Raw genomic sequence first — 23,451 nt, forward strand, 5'->3', positions numbered from 1 at the left:
TTGCCCATTTAGCCTGCGAGTAGCCAGGTGGTCTATCCTTAAGCAGGGTCCAAACTGCCACACGAGGGGATGGTTTTTCTACTTATCGAGAGCTCCAACGTTAGGCGCATTATACAGCCCCTTAGGCAGCAATCGTTCTGGGTTGGAAAGAAAGCCAATGTGTGCTCAGTATGTCTGTCGAGGGGGGTGGGGGGGGTGGGGGTGGAGAGGCTTGGATATCAGAGATGTGGAGGTGGCCTTCCCTGAATCCATCTAGCTCGTAGGATGCAGTTGTTTGCAAGTTGTGGCTCTCATTGGTACTGACGACACCTGTTGCATGGGTTCTGAGGACATCCTAACTTAACGCAGGCAGGTGGCACAAATAGTGGAGGCTGTTGGCCTCATGTGTGGGTTGCAAGCAGAGCTTGCAATTTGTAGCATTGTTTCCCAAGTTGATCGGGGTCCTTCAGTTTGGAGCCAAGAGGAGGCTCTCAACCAAATGATTTGTTGACTCTGGGGGGTTTGGCTGCAGATTTCTGGGCCTCTACTCTCAGTTGGGGATTTGTAGGACTCCCCTTGATAGGTCAGGGGTGCACTACATAAAGGAAGCAGCTACTCAGATAGCAGAGTACATGTGGAGTGCACATGATGGTTTTTTAGGTTATACAGTAGTTTGAGATACTATGATGAATACATGCCACTTGCTAAGAGGCAAGTGAAGTCAGACCACGTTCAGAGAAACGACACTTTCACTGTTAAAAACTTACCAGTAAGTTGCCAAAGTATTTGTAACAAGGTTTCCGAATTTACTGCCTCTAGGGAAGTTCTTATGCTCAAATGTTCTCTCTATTGAGGTCAAAGTTGAGTGTGGTAGTGAAGTTATCTGGTCGGGTATAACAGATCTAGGTGAAACCAAATTAATTGTTGGATGTTTTTGCCGGCTGCTCGATTCTGTTGTGACAGCTCTAGTAGCATTCAAAGAAAGTCTATGAACAGCACTATATCTCACACCTTGTAGCTAAAAATAGACTAGATCTTATTAACTTCAGTATAGAAACATGGATTAACGTCCGTGATGTTGTTACAGCAACTATGGTTACAAAAGTCAATGAATCAGTTAAGAAGGCTACGAGAGTGTTAAGCAGTTGTTAGCATCTCCCTTAGACAGTGAACTGACATTGCTTACTTCCAGTATGATTGGCACAGAGAAATTATGGGCAAATTTTAAACAGACTGTAAAGCATGGTCTGGAGAATTATGTGCCTAGTAAGTGGATTAAGGACAAAAAAGACCCGCCATGTTTAATAATGAGATTGGAAACAGCTGAGGAAGCAGATGCTGTTGTACTCTTAGATCAAAAGAGAAGATGCAAATGAACAAGCAATGGTTAGAACAGATTTGTATGTTTGTGAAAAGATCTATGTGTGAAGCATACCATTACCACCATAACATTTTAGTAAAAGATTAGGTGGGGGGAGGGGGGGGGGGGGGGGAATGGCAAGCGGGTCTAAGGCTTCCATCCAGTCACTTGTTTATCAATCTGGCGTAGCACTTGAAGACAGCAAAATGAAAGCTGAAGTCTTAAATTTCACGTTCAAGAAATCGTTCATGCAGGAGAATAATACAAACATATACCATCATTTGATCATCGAACAGACTGCTGTACATTTGACATAATAATAAGCATCCCTTGTGAAGATAAACAACTGAAAGTTTTGAAAACAAGTAAGTCACCAGGTCTGGATTGGATCTCAATTCTGTTTCCTAGCTTGCATTTATTGTGAATCTCTCATCCAGCACAAGGTCCCAAGCGACTGGAAAAAAGTGCAGGTTACTCCTGCATATAAGATGGGCAAAGAATGGACCAGCAAAATTACAGACCAGCAGCTTTAACATTGGTTTGCTGCAGAATACTTGACTACACTTTCAGTTCTGATACAATACATTTTGCTGAGACTGCGAATCTTATATTCATGAATCAGCATGGTTTTAGAAAGCATCGCTTGTATAAAACTACGCTTGCCCTTTTCTCATGTGATACACCTTATACTATGCATGAAGGGCAAATAGGCAGATTCCATATTTCTAGATTTCTGGAAGACGTTTGACACAGTACCCCATTGAAGGCAATTGAAGAAAGTACAAGTATACGGAATAGGTTCATTGATATGTGAGTGGCTCAACGACATAAAACCCAGTATGTTGTCCTTCACAGCAAGTGTTCATCAGACACACGGGTGTCATCAGGAGTGCCTCCATGGAAGTGTGATAGGACTGCTATTCTTCTCAATATACATAAATGATTTGGCACACAGTGTGAGCAGCACTCTGCAGTTGTTTGCTGATGACGCTGTGGTGTGTGGTAAGGTGCCAAAACTGAGTGACTGAGGAGGAAATAAAATGGCTTACGCAAAATTTGTAGTTGGTGTGAGGAATGGCAGCTAGCTCTACATGAAGAAGCATGGGAGTTAATGCAGATGAGTAGGAAAAACAAACCTGAAATGTTCAGATACAGCATTAGTAGTGTCCTGCTTGACACAGTCACCTCATTTAAATGTTTGGGCATAATGTTGCAAAGCAATATGAAATGGCTGCTTGACACCGTCACCTCATTTAAATGTTTGGGCATAATGTTGCAAAGCAATATGAAATGGAACAAGAATGTGGGGATTGTGGTAGGGAAGGTGGGTGGTCAACTCTGGTTTATTGGGAGAATTCTAGGAAAGTGTGGTCCATCTGTAAAGGTACTTGCACATACGACAATAGCATGACCTATTCTTGAGTACAAAGGAAGATGTTGGAGCAATTCAGATGTGGCTCCTAGATTTATTACTGGTGGGTTCGAACAACTTTCAAGTGTTACGGATATGCTTCAGGAACTCAAATGGGAAACCCTGGAAGGAACGCAACATTCTTCTTGAAGAACACTATTGATAAAATTTAGAAGACAGGCATTTGGAACTGACTGCAGAGCGATTCCACTGCCTCCAAAATACATTGCGTGTAAGGACTATAAAGAGAAAGTGTGAAAAATTAGGGCTCATATGGAGGCATATAGACAAACATTTTTTCCTTGCTCTATTTGCGGATGGAACATGAAAGGAAATGACTTGTAGTGGTAAAGGGTACCCTCTGTCAAACGCCACACAGTATACTGTGGAGTATCTATGTAGGTGTAGATGTACATGTAGAACATTTCTGTATAATTAAACTGTACTGGATAATTTTCTGAATAGAGTAGGTATATTAGAATAGAAACTATTAGACACAAATGGTAGTTTGGAAAGAGTAACAAATATGAATGTTCCTATGGCTTCTGTAATTATAAATTAATTGGAACCACAGTTAGAAAAAATTATAAGCTAATATAGGAACCTCAAGCAATGAGGGGAACTCGTCAAAATGTGCAGCAGATAAGGGATTCACATCAAATACTAAAAGAAATAAAAGATATACAGAAAAAGAATTATAAATATTTAAATTTTGAATGTGCAAAATGTGTGACAAGAAAAGAATTAGAGGATCTAATGATAGAGGACTAAATCACAGATTTCCAACTTTTACTCCATCGGGCAAGAACACCCATACGGGGAGGGGGGGGGGGGGGGGGGGGGGGAAGGGAGAGTTGCATCATTTACGAGTTATTTAGCATTGAAGTTAACCAATCAGGTCAGTGCATGCACAAATTTAAGCACTTGTACGTGCTAAAGAGCAGTAATGCACAGACATCTGTGGGACCATGAGCTACCTTTCTCCAGAAGTGATAAATTTAAGTTAGGTGAGCATACACTACATTTCTTTGGTTTGAGGAAACCAAGGGAACACATTTGGCAACACTGTCTCTGACAAGTACTTGAACTTGTGAATGCGAAGACCTGACTGACTGACCCAAATGCTAAATAACACAGAACTGCAATTGTGCAATGTATCAAATTTTTTCTCAGCATTAAACCTCCACCCCCCCCCCCTTTCACCTCCCCCAGCAACACCCGTACAAACTTTACACACTGTTTCTGACCACCATGTATAAGTAATAGATTGTTGCAGTGATATGTGGCACATACTTTGAAGTAGGATCTAGTTGTATTGGCATTCTTTACATTTCAAAGATCAAATAAGGATAACAATAAATATTGTACACTACTGGCCATTAAAATTGCTACGCCAAGAAGTACTTGAACTTGTGAATGCGAAGACCTGACTGACTGACCCAAATGCTAAATAACACAGAACTGCAATTGTGCAATGTATCAAATTTTTTCTCAGCATTAAACCTCCACCCCCCCCCCCCCCCTTTCACCTCCCCCAGCAACACCCGTACAAACTTTACACACTGTTTCTGACCACCATGTATAAGTAATAGATTGTTGCAGTGATATGTGGCACATACTTTGAAGTAGGATCTAGTTGTATTGGCATTCTTTACATTTCAAAGATCAAATAAGGATAACAATAAATATTGTACACTACTGGCCATTAAAATTGCTACGCCAAGAAGAAATGTAGATGATAAACAGGTATTCATTGGAGAAATATGTTTTACTGGAACTGATATGTGTTACATTTTCACGCAATTTGGGTGCATAGATCTTGAGAAATCAGTACCCAGAACAACCACCTCTGCCCGTAATAATGGCCTTGATACGCCTGGGCATTGAGTCAAACGGAGCTTGGATGCCGTGTACAGGTACAGCTGCCCATGCAGCTTCAACAAGATACCACAGTTCATCAAGAGTAGTGACTGGTGTATTGTGACAAGGCAGTTGCTTGGCCATCATTGACCAGATTTTTTCAATTGGTGAGAGATCTGGAGAATGTGCTAGCCAAGGCAGCAGTCGAACATTTTCTGTATCCAGAAAGGCCCGTACAGGACCTGCAACATGCAGTCGTGCATTATCCTGCTGAAATGTAGGGTTTTGCAGGGATCGAATGAAGGGCAGAGCCATGGGTCATAACACATCTGAAATGTAACGTCCACTGTTCAAAGTGCCGTCAATGCAAACATGAGGTGACCGAGACGTGTAACCAATGGCACCCCATACCATCACGCCTAGTGATACGCCAGTATGGTGATGGCGAACACACGCTTCCAATGTGCGTTCACCGCGATGTCACGAAACACGGATGCGACCATCATGATGCTGTAAACACAACCTGGATTCATCCAAAAAAAATGAAGTTTTGCCATTCGTGCACCCAGGTTCATCGTTGAGTACACCATTGCAGGTGCTCCTGACTGTGATGCAGCGTCAAGGGTAACTGCAGTCATGGTCTCTGAGCTGATATTCCATGCTGCTGCAAACGTCGCCGAACTGCTTGTGCAGATGGTTGTTGTCTTGCAATGTCCCGAACTGTTGACTCAGGGGCCAAGAAGTGGCTGCACGATCCGTTACAGCCATGCGGATAAGATGCCTGTCATCTCGACTGCTAGTGATATGAGGCCATTAGGACCCAGTACGGCATTCCTTATTACCCTCCTGAACCCACCAATTCCATATTCTGCTGGATCTCGACCAACGCGAGCAGCAATGTCGTGATACGATAAGCCGCAATCGCAACAGGCTACAATCCGACCTATATCAAAGTCGGTAACATGATGATACGCATTTCTCCTTCTTACACGAGGCATCACAACAATGTTTCACCAGACAACGTCAGTCAACTGCTGTTTGTGTATGAGAAATCGGTTGGAAACTTTGCTCATGTCAGCACGTTGTAGGTGTCGCCATCGGCACCAATCTTGTGTGAATGCTGTGGAAAGCTATTCATTTGCATATTACAGCATCTTCTTCTTGTCGGTTTAATTTCGCACATCATCTCCGTGGTCTAGCAATTTTAATGGCCAGTAGTGTATTACACCAAAGATTCCGATTTAAGGGAATACTTCGACAGTAAAAAAGTTGGTTCAATTAGCGGAACTGTTTTGTTGTAACCTATAGGATTACTTGACAAAAGCAAGGGGGAACTACATTCTTACTTGACATAAATGGAACTTGTAACTTTTAAAAAGGAAAGTGTAACAGTTGAATATTTTAAGTGGCTGGATAATTAATTACTGAAATAAATAAATACAAAAAAGATTATGTTAAAATAAATTAACGGAGAAGATAATTTCTCTAATGTAATATTTGATGCCTGAATTAAGATTACTTAAGAAATACGAACATGCTCACTTATTTCTATAGGACAGCATATGTGAGGGTACCAAATTTTTGCATAATTACATTTAGGATTTTCACTTCAAGTGCAAAAATTAGTGTACTCTTGGCATCGTATATAAATGAGCAACCATTTAGTTTCTTTATGGGAGGTTAAAGGGAAGGTTTCAAATAGTGCAAAGATCCACATTTTTTAATATTATATTATTTGTTGATGCAAATATTTGTTTGAACTGAACTTTTACGTGTTTGAAGCATTCCTCCAGCAATGTGTGGAGTTGCAAGTTCACCAGTAGTTGCTTTCAATCACAACAAGTACATTACGGAGCTCTAAACACCGCACCAATGTTAAAGGAGTCCCTTTTGAGAATACAACAAAAATTATCATGGAAGAGGGTATATAAATGAAAATCCCAAAGCTGTAGCATTTAGTTTGTTTCAGTTCAATCCTGATATCCACACAAAGCACATTTTTCTATAATTTTGTAATAAACAGATGAAATACATAATCTAATGGAACTCATTTATAATATAAAGAAGAATAAGTATTTTGTTCAAAACTACATCATGAATATTATTTTCTTTTATGAATTTTCCACCCGTGAACCCTCTCATGTGCTGATCCTAGAGTTAGGTACGAACCTGAGTCAAACTGAAATTCAAACTACAAGACAAAAATAACTATGAAGAATGATGAAAGGAATTTAATATGTTACTGAATCAAGAATTTACTACATTTTCATCACCACAAAGTCTCTCAACTGCGAAAGGTGGATGTCAATGAACAATGTTTTCCCTGCTAAGAATGTAAAGCTTTATTTGCAGTTCTCTCCCCCAAGCCTATTTAACATCACTTGCAACTGGTATGGTAATAGTGTGCTTCCAGGTGTTCTGACAAGTTGTTTCCATTTTATGTACAATATTTCAACGACCATCCCAGCTTTATTCTACAAGTGCTGTATGTTTTGATGTTATGTGCACTCGCTTCCTAGACTCAAACTAGCCCAGGCAACAAGTACACATACAGCAAAACTCACAGCACCTTAACAATACTGCTGGTTCAGCCATCAAAATATTGTGCATAAAATAGAAACAGCCAGGTAGAACACCTAGAAGCACACCATTAATCAATCACTCCATGAAAAGCTGAGAAATGACATTTTGTTATTAGAAGGTTTGAGAAAGAGTGAAATCATCCCCAAGTAGGGAACAATATACTGGCATTCTTACCATGGACATAATGGTAAGATGAAAATGGTGACTTTGTGGAAACGGCTTCCCTGACTTGGTATCTGACACACTAAGTAAGGAAGCACCATATAATATGTTGGACTTCCCAAAAATGGACTGATGTAGTTTTTCAAAAATACTATGCCCCAAAGTATTATTATAGTCCTTATGAAGACGGAAAAAAAACACCAACCTGTAATGGTTTGAGTAGGAAAGCCTGGTGTATATCTGCTTCCACCTGAATCAGGTTATCAATGATAGAACCCAACCAAAAAACCACTTAGAAGGTGCCTATACTTGAGAACACTGACAAGATAATGATTCAATGTCCACTCCAATATCTTTCTTTTGTAACTAGTGACTAACACTATGGTCTTTCTCCTTTAACATCTAGGGTAATTTTGTCTCCCAAATGGTAGTGATCAGGGCAGGACAAATTTTTTAGTGGCCGTGTGTGGTGCTGTGAACAATACCAAAACCAATTCCCTTGCTGTCCAAAAAGAAGTTGCAATTCCTCTTCTCATAGATAGCTTGGTGGTGACAGAGGGATGCATCCAGGTTGGTGGTACCTATCATCCCAGAGAAACATTCCACCATCATATGCATTATGTCTCTCTGAAGACAACTACTTCTTACTGGGCCTTTAACTGGTCACCTTCCCCTCTACTAGAAATCCTGCAGATGGTCTCCCATGCTATAGTGGAATTGTTGGTACAATTTATACAGTCTTCACAAGTTTATGCCAGAAATATATTTCACTCTCTTTTAACAATGTGGTGACATTTTGACTTCCCTACCAAAAAGATTACAAACGGTCTCTGCAGCTGGTTAGCACTGGAAAAATCGCAGAGCTGCAAAAATTGCAGAGCTGCACATCTGTCACCAATAGCAGAGCTCACACCATCATGGAAAGGACACACTTCTTAAATGGCGAGAAGAATCTGGTATTGAAATGTAAATGGTTTGGTAGAGCACAGTTGGTGATCACCTATTTCTGCTGCTTTCTTTTGAGGATTGCTCAACATTCTGGGTGTAATTAAATCTGCAAGGGCAAATAGTTGGCTAGTCGCCACTTAACAGTGTGTCCATGCTGATATGAGAGATTAGTAGCAGAAAATGATTGGTGAATGTGAAACTATTTTGTTTAACACCCTGCCTTAATGTATTTCACTTATAAAACGAACTGAGACATTGTGAGGAGCGCAGAATTCTACATCATTTGCTTCTTTAAAAGATTCTATTTGATTATCATCCATATAAAAATTGACAAACAAATGTTTTCACAAGTGAGCTAGGTACATGGTACGACTGCACCAGTCTGTGATAAGGAAAGCTACTCACTGAGGCGCAAAGATTTGTGGATGTACAACACCCACTTACGGGATTAAAGAAGTTGAAGGTTTTCTAAAATTTAGGGATAATGGAGTAACTACTGAAAGTGTTTTGCTCTTAGAGAAGTTTGGCTCCTTACAGTCTTAATGAAAGGGTTTCTACAGTGTAAGTCGTTCCACAGATTTAATAGTACCAGATATTCTTTCTAATCACTTTCTGATGGTAAAAGGGTGGACCTTCATCAAAACTACCCTCCTTACACTGCATACCAATCAATTGGTTTTAGCACTGTAGTGCCTGTTACAATAGACTAGTTTTAACTGAAAATTTGATGGCATGATCCTACGCTGATGCCTCCTCTCAGCAACTTCCCGAACAGTTAAACAATGATTTCTGTGAATCACAACACGAACGCTATCCAAATGGCCATCATCTGCTGATTCTACCCTGTTGAAAATGTTTAAACTACTCATAGAACTGCGTGCGACTCATACAGTCCTTCCCGTATGTTGGCTAAGCATTGAAAATGTCTCTGCGAAAGTTTTGCCAAGTTTATAGCAAGCACACACGCACGCGCGCGCGCGCGCACACACACTCTCTCTCTCTCTCTCTCTCTCTCTCTCTCTCTGTTCTTCAAGCTCCTTCATTGCACTATTCTGATGAGTAGGCTGTACACGTGCTTACTTCAGGGGCTGTGGTTCACCTGCTAATTGTCTGAGCAATACGAGGCAAATGGCAGTTCGTTGTCTCAACCTGCAGCTAGGTGTGCTGAGTAACCACAACATGCAATGTCTCTGCTGGATGGTGCACTATTTCAAAAGTTCAGTTTATTTTTGAACACCTGTCTTAGGGCGGAAACCTATTGAATTTTAGAAGCATTATATTTTCAAGAAGTATAAACAGACAAAATAGTTCATTAATTACAGGTGAAAGCTTCAGTATAAAAAAAGGCCAATTTTCTGGTAAAATAATATTTTGTAATGCATAAAAGCAACAGGTTAAGAAGAATAATTATTTATGACATAATGATACTGTCAAAGTAATTGCTGCACCAAGTAACAAGTAAAATGATTAACAGTGGTATGTGTTAACTGATATGGTTTGTTGTTGTAGTTAAAGGGACCAAACTTGAGATCATCAGTCCCTTCATTCTATATGTATTGAACCAGAAGGGTATAAAAGATAAATCCTGGGAAGCCCAATTGTAAGCAAGATACAATAAGACAGAGCTAAAATCAAGGAGAAGTGGGAAGCGAGTTAGAGGGATAAGGTGGTCGAGCTGCTCTGCCCAGAATGCAGCTGGAGGTCCCCAGAGTGTGGTGGGAGGCGCACCCTCTGCACCCCACCAGTACTACCTCACTGTCCAGTGCCCCCAAAAAATGAGCAACACAGACAAGATATGTAAGTTTAGGAAAGATGAAAAATTAAAAATGATAAACATAAAAGAAAAAGGAGAATAAAAGAGCGCAAAGGGCCTGACCACTGAACAAGGGCTACCATGGGGCCCTTGGCCAGAGCAGGCAAGGGATGCTTCTCAAAACCTTAAGGCAGTCCATGCGGCCAAAGTGTCCCACCTCACAGAGATGAACAGAAACCACCTTTGTAGGTGAAATGTAAAATCATGTCAACCACTTTGGCACCATCCACTAACACCAGAGGTAGTGTGTCAAGAAGTTTAAGATATCACTGCAACGTAGCGAAATTTGTGCAGTCTACTAGGATGTGGACCACCGTCAGGCGGGCACTACATTGGTAGTAAGGTGTGTCCTCAGGTCTGAGAATGTGGCCATAGGTCAGCCAAGTGTGGCCAACACATGGCCGACAAAGGACATTGGATTCCCAGTGGGAAGCATGAAGGGAGGATTGCCACATGGTCATGGTCTGCTTTACTGCCCTCAGTTTGTTAGGGGAGTCCAGGACGAATCATTCTGAATTCCAGACATCCAATTACCGATGGCATAGAGTTGACTGTAGGTCCAGTTCTTGGACCCCTATTTCCAAACTCAGTAGGAAACCATGCCAAGCATTTGGCATGTTCATTCCCTGAAATCCCAACATGTCCAGGAGTCCAAACAAAAGACAACTGGCCATTCAGCTTGATGGAGGTTACAGAGAAGATCCTGGATAGTCGTGACTTAATAGGTGACATTGTAGCAGTGATCTATAGCCTGAAGGTTGCTCAGGGAGTCGCTGCAGATTAGAAGCACCTTGCCAGTGCAAGAAAGAGCTTGTTTGATGGCCGCCAATTCAGCAGTGAAGGCACTATGTCCACGTGGCAAAGAGTGTAGTTCACTGCACCTTGCATGTGTTTACACAAAACCGGTTCATCCACTGATCGTCAAGCCGTAAGTGTATATCACTTCTGAACATGGACATACATCACGGATAAGCAGGAACAGGTGGCAAAACACCATGGGGGGTCAACTGAATCTTTCAGTCTAAAGGATAAATCTAGACAGATCTGACGTCAGGGTACTTGCCATGGGGGTGTATGCGATTGCTACCTGACAAGAGGAGACAGTGGCGGAATTGGAGTTCAGAGGAGAGCAATTGAGACTCCAGTTCTAGTTCTCTGTTGTGGGAGGTGGACCTCCCTACTATGGAAAAGGACATGGTAGTTTGAATGCTTAGGAGAGATGTGAACAAGTATAGCATAACTGAGTAGCTGTTGTTGGCACCTGATCCAAAGTGGAGGGACCCCAGCCAGCATAAGTAAGCTGTTCACACTGCTAGTTCTAAAGGCTCCTGTTGCAAGTCGGACCACACAGTGATTTATTGGCTCCGCGGATTGCAATGGTGAAGGTGACACCAACCATATGGCAGACTCCCATGTTGTAGACAGGACATGGATCAGGGCTTTGTAAAGCTGCAGAAGGGTAGTGCAGTCTGCATTCCAGCTCGTGTTATTGAGGCAGTGAAGTCTATTACGGTGCAGACAGCACCTTTACTTAAGCTGACGAAGATGGGGAAGCCAAGTCAGCCAGGCATCGAGGACCAGTCCCAAAAAGTGATAAGTCTCCACCACACTGAATAACTCGTTATTGAGATAAAGTTTTGGTTGTGGATGAACAGTACGACAGTGACAGAAGAGCACAACATGAGTCTCAGTAGCATAAAACTGAAAGCCATGCATAAGGACCAATGATTGCACATTTTGAATGGCAAGCTGCAGTCAGCAACATTCACACTAGAGGAGCAACAGAAAAACCAGAAATCATTGACAGACAAGGAGGGTAATACTGAAAACCCCACAGCTGCTGATCGACCATTGAGGGCCACTAGAAAGAGGGGGACACTTAATATAGAGTGCTGGGGAACAAAATATTGGGAGGGTGGGGGGAAACTGTGGGAAGCACTAACTTGAACATGGAAAGTATGGTGTAAAAAGAAGTTCTGGGCAAAAATCGGAAGTGGGTCCAAAACCTCACTCACATAAAGCAGCAAGGATGTTGTGTCATCATGTGATGTCACAAGCCTGCATGTCAAAGAAAATGGCAAGAAGGTATTAACGTCAGTCAAAAGCTGTGTGGATGGCAGACTTCAGACAAACAAAATTATCAGCAGTGGAAAGGCATTGGTGAAAACCACCCTGTTACTGATCCAGAAGGCCTCGAGACTCAAGGAGTCAACACAGCTTCCAGCTCACCATGCATTTGAGCAACTTACAGAGAACATTGGTGAGGCGAACTGGGCATCTCTGAGGAAAGCTTCCCATTTTCAGTACTGGGATGAAGATGCTCTCCCGCCATTGAGATGGGAGCTCACCTTCGCTCTCACTCCATATGCAGTTAAAGATGGTAAGGAGATGACACTGACTATCCACGAAAAGTGTTTGAGCATTTGGTTGTGGATGCAGTCTGGTCCTGGGGCTGTATCAGGGCAAAGGTCTAGGGCACTAAATAATTTCCACTCACTAAATGGAGTATTATAGGCTCAAGGTGGCCTGTAGTGTAAGATAAGTGCAGTTGCTCACTCTGCTGTTTAAGGACGTGAAAGACAGGTTGATACTTCTCAGATGCAAAGGCTTGAGCATAATGCAAAGGAAGATGTTCGGCTATAGCGTCTGGGTCAGTGAAAACAGCATAGTTCAAGGAAATACCGAGTACGCCAGCAGTGGACTGGTACCCTTAGAGGAGTCTGATATTCGCCCAAACCTGCGAAAGTGGCGTATATGATCCAATGGCTGAACCATACCATTCCCAGCATTCTTGCTTCCTTCATTTTATTGAGTATTGGAACTGGGCACGGAGCCGTTTAAAGGCAATCAAGTGCTCGAATGATGGATACTGCTTATGTCATTGGAGTGACTGCCTACGGTCTCGAATACCCTCAGCGATTTCCAGATTCCACCAAGGGAGAATGACGCTCTCCACAGTTGATGCAGATGGGGAGAGGAGCACTAGGAACATTCACATGCAACATTTGTCACCAATTCCTACAGACTGGGCTGGTGTTGCAACGCCAACATGTGTGCCAGAATTTAATACATTTTGTAGTACTGCTTGGGGGAATGGGGGGTCACATGTTTTCATGTTGCATCAGTATGCCATCATTTTGACTTTTCAAGGCAGCAAATTGCCCCAATAGGCCCAGATGAAGACTAAAGTAGCAACGTTATTGTGCTTTGGCCCCCAAAGGACACGATGGACGAAGTGTACAACCCTTTGCTCCAAGTTAGCGTGTAACTCAACATCAGACTGCAGGAGGAGGTCACGATGTAAAATAATGCCTTGAACCATGTTTAGACTATTATGGGGAGTGAAAGTCATCAGAATGTAGCCCAGTTTGACACAAGCAAGCAACACCCATGACTGGGCCGGGGATACTGTTTTAATCAAAATTGATAGCGTAGCCTGTGAAGGAAACTTTTTGAAGTTCCATGCTTCTCTGTTGAATGAAATTTTTCCTTCTGAAGAGACTGCTGGGGCCATGTGATGGCCAGCGGGAGAAAGCTTGATCCTCAAGTCATCTGCCAAGGTGCCATCCATTCCTAACAGGAGCTATCCCCATGCGTGCCACCCAGCCTCAGCAATGGACACCTGGCCAGAAATCTGTTTCTCAGAGCCTCCATGCCCCAGTCATGACAGGCACATACTCCTTGGCATACACTGGGAGGTATCAGCTCAAGCACCAACAGTGTGATCCCTGCGGTGTCAGGTGACTACTATCGTGCAGGTACTTGATGACCCTCCCACAATGGAATGACTACCGTGTTGGGTTTTGGGTGTAATAGCTTACTGGAAAGGAAGGGTGCTAATGTGGAAAGGCACAAAGGAGGGACTCCATATTGGGCGACCTTCCCAGCACAATCTGCTCTGAAAAATTTGAAAAAGTGGTGGCATGTCAACCCAACAATGGGGACAATGTATTTATCGAGGAGGCAGGGTAGAAAGTGCTGGAAGTGAAATGGGACCACCAGGTTCCTAAATTGTGTACCATGTCCAAGTAGGGTCTACACCAAAAAGACCATCTGACTGAAAGGCAGAGGGGGGAAAGGGATAGTACATGTACAGACTTGTAACACAGAAATAGTGCTGCAGAAGTTGGTGCCTCTTGGTAGCCAAGCACATTCTCACAATAAGAGATATGAGCCTCCTAGGGTGGGTCATTGATATGCATTGCACTGAAACTCTTCAGATATGAGTCATAGGTCCTAAACAAAACAAAATGTTGTTTAAAATTTGTCTTCTGAAGTTTTTGTGATTATTCCCAATGGAAGCAGCTTTAAAATATACAGAGTTCACAGAAATAAGAGTCTAGAAGTTGTGGGACAGAGGCAAGGAACATGCAAGTTTACTTGAGCAGACCTTAAGTCTTCATACAATAACTAATAACCAAGGGTTAATGATGTTATGTTTGTTGCTTGAGATCTACATTTCACTTTTGTCTATGGAGATCCATGAAATACCTTGATTGGTTTATGGAAACATAAGCCAATTGTTGCCCAAAAATCCACAGCTGACAACTGCACACATTTCACTTCAATGCATTTAACTTCTCGCACAAACAATTGAAATGATTGTCAAAACAGGTTTCTCTGCTATACTTGAATTGATCTACATTTTTCTAATATGATTCCTCCTCTGCCTCCTCTTAAAACATGGACTGCACTGTGCTAGCAATTTACCTTAATGTCTTCAAGAAGCTGCGGGTCTTGCCAATCAGGAACATTCTTATTAGTGTCATCAGTATTAGCTTCTGATTTTTCATCAGGCTGACCATCTGTGCGCTGACCCTTTTCATCCCGAGGCACTATTGGTCCATGGAATGGACACTGAAATGAATGACATTGTTGGATTAATCAATTATTGGTACAACTGAAATTAACAACTGCAGGAATAGTGGTATTAGTACTCAGAAATGAATAAAGTCAAATGAGCAATAAATTTACAAATGAATGGACGTAAGTAAATGGTAACAAATGCTAAGAGCTCCATGTATTGATTAGCAAATGTCATTTTATAAATAAAACAGAAAAAATAACTAGAATGTATGGACCAAAGTATCACAGACTGGTACAACCATCAATTGCTATCATTCATTCAACAGCGACAAATTCTCTACAAATTACACTTTAGTAGAACAGCCATAGTGAAGTTTTTTTGGCTTTTGATGGCGTAAAGTTATGCGAAATTTACTCATCAGTGCTAACACAGTATGGGACACACAAACGAATCATGATCTTATTCAGGGGATTTTGAATACTGACATAGTTTAATTGACCCAACTACTGCCACTCAAGATGTTTGCAATATCTCTAGTGGTAAACATTTCAGTCTTTTTTTTTTTTCGTTTTGATTGGGAAGACTCGGAGGACAGGCTTAAAAATAAAGTTAAGTATATGATCATTATGGTGAATAGAGTTTGGTGAGAAAAAAGTGTTGTTCTTGAAGATAGCACTCGCCTGCACACACCACAATCAGCACTCCGTACTACAGCAAAAGTAGGCTGGAAATTTTAATCATGTCTGTGTAACAGTTTGAATATCATACAAAACTAACTTCCTTTCTTGTCTATTCAATGGACAGAAGGTCTCATGTTTTGCAGAAATGAAGAAATTTGCAAAACTTTTTACAGCATATTTGATTAGTAAAGAGATGATCCAAGTGTGGACATTCACACTTTAAAACGGCTACTGGGAGACAGTGTAACAGATAATAGCTGATAAAATAATTTTATAGCTGTCAAAATAATTTCATTTTGTCAAATACGTGTCACAGATCTTTACATTATAACTGTAACCATTTAAATTCTCTTAATGAAAGTATTCTCCTCACTTGTATGAAGTGTTCTACACAGTCCAATTCAATTGAGGATGTTCAGCAGTTTAAAATAAGTCACAGAACAGACATACCAAAGAAATTTTATTTATAAGGAAGTTTAATATGCTACGTGTATATAGTATTTATTATTCTTGACCAATTAGAAAATAATGGTTTCATATACCTGCAATAAATGACAATGCTCATTCAAAACTATAATAACTGATGATTTTGAAATAGCTGTCTCTCTAACATGTGAGGGAGGAGGGGAACTAGAACTTGAAGGTAAATGTGGAGGTTCTCCTTACTCTATTATATCAGAAGAATGGAGATTCGATGCTGGCAATAGTGTATAAAGATATGGACAACTAAGAACTCATGCACACATAATTGTGGGTGGCACATTTAAATATCAGGTAATATCTCCTGACCTTCTGTTCGACTAGTTTTAGTACAAAGGCACATGCAAATATTCTTTTCCAAGGCAACACTGCCTGTTGATGTGCTGCTGTCGTAATAAATGGATGTTGGGAATATAAACAAGTCAGACAATAGGGAGGGAAAGTGACGTTCTTTTCGAGGAACACCACTGAGTAAATTCAGAGAACTGGCATTTGAAGCTGACTGCACAGCAGTTCTACTGCCACAAATGTACACTTAACGTAAGGACTGTGAAGCTAATATAAAAGAAATTACGGCTCATACAGAGGCCTATAGATAGTCTTTTTCCTCCCACTCTTGAGTGTGAAACAGGGAAGGAAATGACTAGTAGTGATGCAATGTACACTCCGCCATGCATCTTAAGTGGCTTGTGGAGTATACATGTACATCTAGATGTAGCTATAACTATATGGATGCAAGAAGTAGGTAGGGGGGCAAGAGGGAGAAGAGAAAACATTGAGTTCAGTGGCAGTGAGGAAGTGTGGATAAATTTTGGTACAAGACTGAGGTGTGCATGGGAGTGAAAGGGGGCTGGGGGGGGGGGGGGGGGGAGATATGAGGGACGGGGAGAGTGTAAAATATTGGGGCAGAAGAGGAACAGGATTGACAAAGTGTAAGGGTAACAGTCAGAATGTGGTGACTGAACACAGGGACCAGCAGAGGTTCATGCTAGGGACGTGTAATAACATTTTTCAACCATACTGCTCATACATGCTGCACCTGGAGGAGGTGGTGTGAGAAGAACCAAATGGCATAGGTGTTGAACCAGCTGTTAAAATCTTCGAGGTGCAGTGCATTTAGCAACTGCATAGCAAAGTTTGCTGTTGCCACAGTATGGTGATGGCCTTCAATGTAGATAGACAGCTGCTTAATTGTCATGGACACATCAACACCTATACATACATTCTGCAAACCACCATGAAGCACATGGCAGAGGCTACATCACATTAGAAAAGTTAAAAAACAATGGAAACTCAAGGCAGGAATATCAACAAGGTAGGAAAAGATAGGTTGCTACTTACTGTAAAGATAACACACTAAGTTCCAGACAGGCACAATTAAAAGATACTTACACATCAGCCTTTGCTGTAAAAAGATAAACACACTGTTCGTTCACCAAGCAAGCACACCTCATGCATAAGACTGCAGTCGTGTGTGTGAGATGTGCTTGCTTGTGTGAATGATGAAGGCTGTGGCCGAAAGCTTATGTTTAAGTGTCTTTTAATTGTGCCTGTCTGCAACTTAGTCTGTTATTTTTGTGGTAATTAGTAACCTATATTTTCCTACACTGCTGTACCAGTTATAAAGTTTTGTCGTAATCCATTTATGCCTGGAGCATAGGAAGAAAGTTTTAAGTGCTTCTGTGCAGACTGTGATTAATCTAATCTTGTCCTCACAATTGCAGGGAGATGTGTATATTCCTAGACTCCTCATTTATAGCCAGTTCTTGAATCTTTGTAAGTAGGTTTTCTTGCGATAGTTTATGTTTATCTTTAAGTGCTGACCAGTTCTTTCAACATCTCTGTAACACTCTCCCACAGATCACACATGCCTGTGACCATTCATGTTGCCCTTCTTTGTATACAATAAATATCCCCTGTTAGTCCTATTTAGTAGGGATTGTACACACTTGAGCAATATCCTAGGATGAATCGCATTAGTGATTTGTAATAAGCAATCTCCTTTGTAGACTAATTGTGTTTACCCACTGTTCTGTTAATAAACTGAAGATTACCACATACTTTACTCATGAGGTAGCCTACGTGATCACTTCCATTTCATGCCCTATAAAGTGTTACATGCTGCTATTTGTATTAGTTGAGCGAATCCAACTGTGACTCACTGGTACTGTAGTCATAAGATACCATATTGTTTTTGATCTGTGATGTGCACAATTTAACATTTCTGAACATTTAAAGCAAGTTGCCAATTTTTGCATTGCTTTGAAATCTTTTATCAAGATCTGATTGAATATTTGTGTAGCTTCTTTTAGACTGCACTGCACTGCACTGCACTTCACTTCACTTCAAAAAGTCTGCAGTTACTATCAATACTGTCCACAAAGTCATTAACATACAACAGGAATAGTAGGGGACCACTACACTTCCCTGGGATACACCTGAAGTTATGTCTACATATGCCAAAGCCTCTGCATCAGACACAATTAGCTGCATCCTTCCTATGAAAAAAGTTCACAATCCTATCCCAAATTTCAGTTAATACCGTAAACAACTGTACTTTTCATAATAAGTGAAGATACAGTACTGAGTCATAGGTTTTTCATGAATTGAGAAATTTTCATGTAAGGAAAATGTGAGCTGGGTTTCACATGATCTATGTTTTTGAAATCTGTGCTTGTTGGCATGCACGAGATCATTGTGTTTGAGATACCTCATGTTTAAGCTCAGAATATGTTTCAAGACTCTAGAACAAATAACTCACATAAACAGAAGCACAGTAGATGCAGCACAGTTGATACCTTGCACAGCTACTTTCACACGCCATCATATCACTAAATCAGATATGGGTACAGGATATATCTTACATCTGGCTTATCTACATGAGATACAGAAGGAGGAGGAGGAGGAGAAGTGGTATAAGGATGAAATAGAATAGTGCATAGTCCGAATGAATGATGGAATGCTACATTGCTGGAGAGAAAAGAAGGCATGATCTTGAATAGGTCATCCCTCATATCTGTGGGCAATGAGATGGAGACAATATATCTGGCAAAGAGTATGGTCAAACAATGGAAAGTCCTGGATGGAATGTAACAATATTATGAAGCGGATAGTTGCTACTCACTATATAGTAGAGATGCTCAGTCACAGATAGGCACAACAAAAAGACTGTAGACAAAACACACACACACACACACACACACACACACACACACACACACACACACACACAGCTGTGTCAAAGTGGGGTTAAATTATAATTTATTGACAAAATTAACCTTGTATCTATCTCTTCTTGGACAGAGCTTTCCACTGGGAAGGGGCGCTCTGCAAGCCCATTTCACAGGTTCATACTTTCCTGTGAACTCTATTACACGTGTACGTAAGGTGGCAGCACCATCTGGCACTGGTATCTCTTCGAGTTCATCAGTTGAAGTTGCTGACCAAAATCTTGCTCCGTCTGGTTTCACACTAAACAAAAAATGTTTCTAATTAATTCATACTCACTAACACACTCTGAACATATTAATTTGTTTGTTTATTTATTTTTATTTTGTCCAGTATATCTTTTTTAGTGGATTATTTGTACACATGACATTAATTTATAATTACAGTAATTATTAAGTGAACTATATGATAAACACAATCAAAATGAATAATTATATATGGAGTGACATAGCAATTACATAATGAACAAAATTTGGCACATCAGGCTTACTTGTTGTGAGGCTCCACAAATACAGAGATAATGTCTCTGAAGTACATGCAGGGAAAATTAGCTATGGGGAAGGGTTGTTCTGTTTTACAGTGACAGGAAACATCATCTGTGTAAACCAGGCAGTCACAGCGCACACAATGGTGTACATGCTATTAATGACACTACACAAGGCAAAAGAGCTGACACTACCGTATCTGTTTCTTTCCACAATATGAATGGGTTTACAATGTGTTCTAGGGGAATGCCATGTGAACAGATAGTAAGAATCATTGTCTATGCTCAATCTGGTTCCAGAGTCCATTCACAGTGTACAAGGCAATGCATTCAATAAGCCACACAGTGGCTTTATATAAGAGGAATGTACCTTGCTGGTTGTTGCGCATCCGCAACAACTCCTCAAAGCTAATAATGGAGCATACACTAATTACAAAACCGTCCACTCCGATAAAAGATGATGACTGGAAGAGGAACACAGTTCAAATTTAAAGTTGCACTGATGTCATTAAAGACCGAATGAGATCAAGAATGAGGGGAGATGGAAGTAGTCATGGCCTCCTTTTAAAACCATTGTAGCATTTGCCTGAAGTGACTAGAGAAACTATGGAAAATTTAACTCCAGGAATTCTGATGAGTATTGCAATCCCACTTTTTTTAATCAGCTTTCTCAAGCTGAGTGGTACCTTTCGTTACTGCAGCAGCACATCAAAATACACCACTTAATTTGTGAGTTGACACAGCATCTCATAAGTAACTTATTTTGAATTTCCTCTGTGCTCTTTAAACTCCTTAATTTCATGCACATTTGTGTACTTATCAGGCACAGTTCTTTTATTTCAATAACTGATGTTTCCATAGTCTTTAGTGTGCATAGGAACCAAGACTGCAGTGTTCATATGCAAGCTGATTTAGAAACCCTCCATAAGGTGCTCGTTTTGGCCAATCTGCATGCAGTTGTTGCCAATCAGCATCACTATGAGGGGCGTCACACATAGGGATCCAAAGGATGTCCAGCACATCCCACATGTCCCCCGTTTGGTCCACTATTGTGGCCATACTGGGTACTGCCTACACTGAGGCTGACCCCTCACCCATAATCGAGTGGAAGGTCGTCCGAAGACGCGGCAGGCAGCGAAAGACTTCCCGGAGGGCTGATCAGAGGGCTCCACGGTTTGTCTGACGAACAGGTTTTAGGTGATGTCTGTGCCTGATCAACATCCTGCACCAGATGCAGTCGCTTGCCCCATTTCAGCAGAAGTCCAGATACTTTTGATCACATAGTGTACTTTGTGGTAGCTTCAATCTATCCTCCATATGTTGGCAAAAATACATGTTTAAAGGCGGTGGCAGACAAAAAACGTTGTCTGAAATCGTCCTAAATGTGTTTTTAGAAAATCATTTTGTGCAATTAGTTCAGGAGCCCATTTGAAGAGTAAATGGCTGCAAAAAACATACTTGATCTCTTTGCAACAAATAATCTTGAGCAAATAGGGAGCATCTTTATTGTATGGATTAGTGACCACAAGGTCATTGTAATGAGATTGAATATACAAACACACTAACAATAAATGCAAAATATATCTATTTACAAAAAGTAGATAAAAATTCTGCTTGATGCCTTCCTAAAAGACAATCTCCATTCCTTCCGAACCAACAATACAGCGTGGACCACATTAGCCTGAATTCAAAGGAATAGTGCCGACAGCAATAGAATTACTTATAACAAATAAATTAATAAGAGATGGTATTGATCCCCCATGGTACACAAAACAGGTCATTACACTGTTGCAGAAGCAATGGAAAAAGCATGCCAAATTTAAAAGAACGGAAAATCCTCAAGGTTGGCCAAGTTTTACAGAAGACAAAATTTAGTACTTATTTCAATGTGAGATGCTTTTAATAGTTTCCACAATTAAACTCTGTCTCAAAATCTGGCAGAAAAGCCAGAGAGATTCTGATCATGTATAAAGTACACCAGTGGCAAGACACAGCCCAGAAGTACATATCCTTGGTGTAAAAAAATTGCTTAAGTCACTTAATAAAGGCAATTATTCCAGTAAAGATTGTACATCAATTAGATTTATTTCAGAGTATCTGATATAACACACAACCACTCACTTTCAAAGGTCCATACCCAAAGACTGGAAAGTTGCACAGGTCACATCAATAGTCAAGAAACACAATAGAAGTAGTCCGCTGAATTACACACCCTTATCACTTATGTTGATTTGCAGTAGGATTTAGGAACATACAATGTGTTCGAACATCATGAATTACCTCAAAGATAACGATTTATTGACATAGCAAACATGCATCCAGAAAATATCATTCTTCTGAAACACAAGGAGCTCTTCATTTTCATGAATGTGTGCTTCAACACAGGATGTCAAACTGATTTCATATTTTTAGATTTCCAGAAAGCTTTTGACACCATTCATCGCCAGTGAATTCCAATCAAACTGCGTACTTGCAGAGTAATATCTCAGATATGCGACTGGATTCATCAAAAGGTCACAATTTTGCAGTAAGCAACAGAAAGTGATCAAGTAAAACAGAAGTAATATCTGGTGTTCCCCAAGGAAGTGTTATAGGCCATCTGCTGTCCCTGATTTATATAAGTGGTTTAGGAGATGATCTGAGCAGCCCTTCTCGATTGTTTGCAGGTGATGCTGTCATTTACTATCTTCTAAAGTCATCTCGTGAGAGCCAGCCATGGCAAAACTCTTACATCTGGTGTGCAAGATGTATGAAACAGGTGATATACCCTCAGACTTCACAAAGAATATAACAACTTCAAATACAAAGGAAGCAGGTGCTGACAGGTGAGAATATTACTGAACTATTGGTAAACTAAGACATGGTTGCAAAATACATGGCTTCTTTACAGAAGAATGGAAAAGCTGGTAAAAGCAAACCTCAGGGAAGATCAATTTGGATTCTGGAGAAATGTAAGAACGTGCGAGGCAATACTGACCCTACAACTTCTCTTAGAAGATAGATAAAGGGAAGGTAAATGTATGTTTATAGCATTTTTAGACTTAGAGAAAGCTTTTCACAAAGTTGACTGGAACAGTCTCACGCAGAACTGTACAGAAGCTAGACAGCAGTTCGAAGAGTCGAGGGGCATGAAAAGGAAGCAATGGTTGAGGAGGGAGTGAGACAGGATTGTAACCTACTTCAAAGTTATTCAATCTTTGCACTGAACAAGCAGAAAAGGAAATCTAAGAAAAATTTGGAGTAGGAATTAAAGTTAAGGGAGAAGAAATAAAAAAATTGAGGTTTGCTAATGACATTATAATCCTGTCAGAGACAGGAAAGGACTTGGATGAGCAGATGAACAGAATGGACATTGTCTGAGGGGATATAAGAAGAACATCGACAAAAGCAAAACACAGATACTGGTTAATGTAGTCAAATTAAATCACGTGATGCTCAGGGAATTAGATTAGGAAATGAGACACTTCAAACAGTAGATAAGTTTTGCGATTTTTTGGTAGCAATAACTGATGATGGCCGAAGTAGAAAGGATATAAAATGCAGACTGGTAATGGCAAGAGAAGCATTTCTGAAGAAGAGAAATTTATAAACCTTGAATATAAATTGCAGTGTTAGGAAGTCTTTCCTGAAAGTATCTGTATCGAGTGTATAGCCAA

General features: G+C 40.7%; 1 protein-coding gene across 1 annotated transcript in view; it reads right to left on the bottom strand.

Annotated features, from left to right (window-relative positions):
• LOC126356111 (UV-stimulated scaffold protein A-like) overlaps nucleotides 1–23,451 on the bottom strand; it is a 119,396-nt gene that overhangs the window by 22,563 nt on the left and 73,382 nt on the right. Inside the window, exons 9-10 of the mRNA XM_050006812.1 lie at nucleotides 19,362–19,554; nucleotides 14,827–14,973 (exon numbers count right to left, since the gene is read on the bottom strand). Coding sequence (XP_049862769.1) covers nucleotides 14,827–14,973; nucleotides 19,362–19,554 — 340 coding nt within the window. The remainder of the gene's footprint in view (nucleotides 1–14,826; nucleotides 14,974–19,361; nucleotides 19,555–23,451) is intronic.

Source organism: Schistocerca gregaria, chromosome 3 (genome assembly GCF_023897955.1).
Source record: "Schistocerca gregaria isolate iqSchGreg1 chromosome 3, iqSchGreg1.2, whole genome shotgun sequence".
Lineage (NCBI taxonomy): Eukaryota > Metazoa > Arthropoda > Insecta > Orthoptera > Acrididae > Schistocerca > Schistocerca gregaria.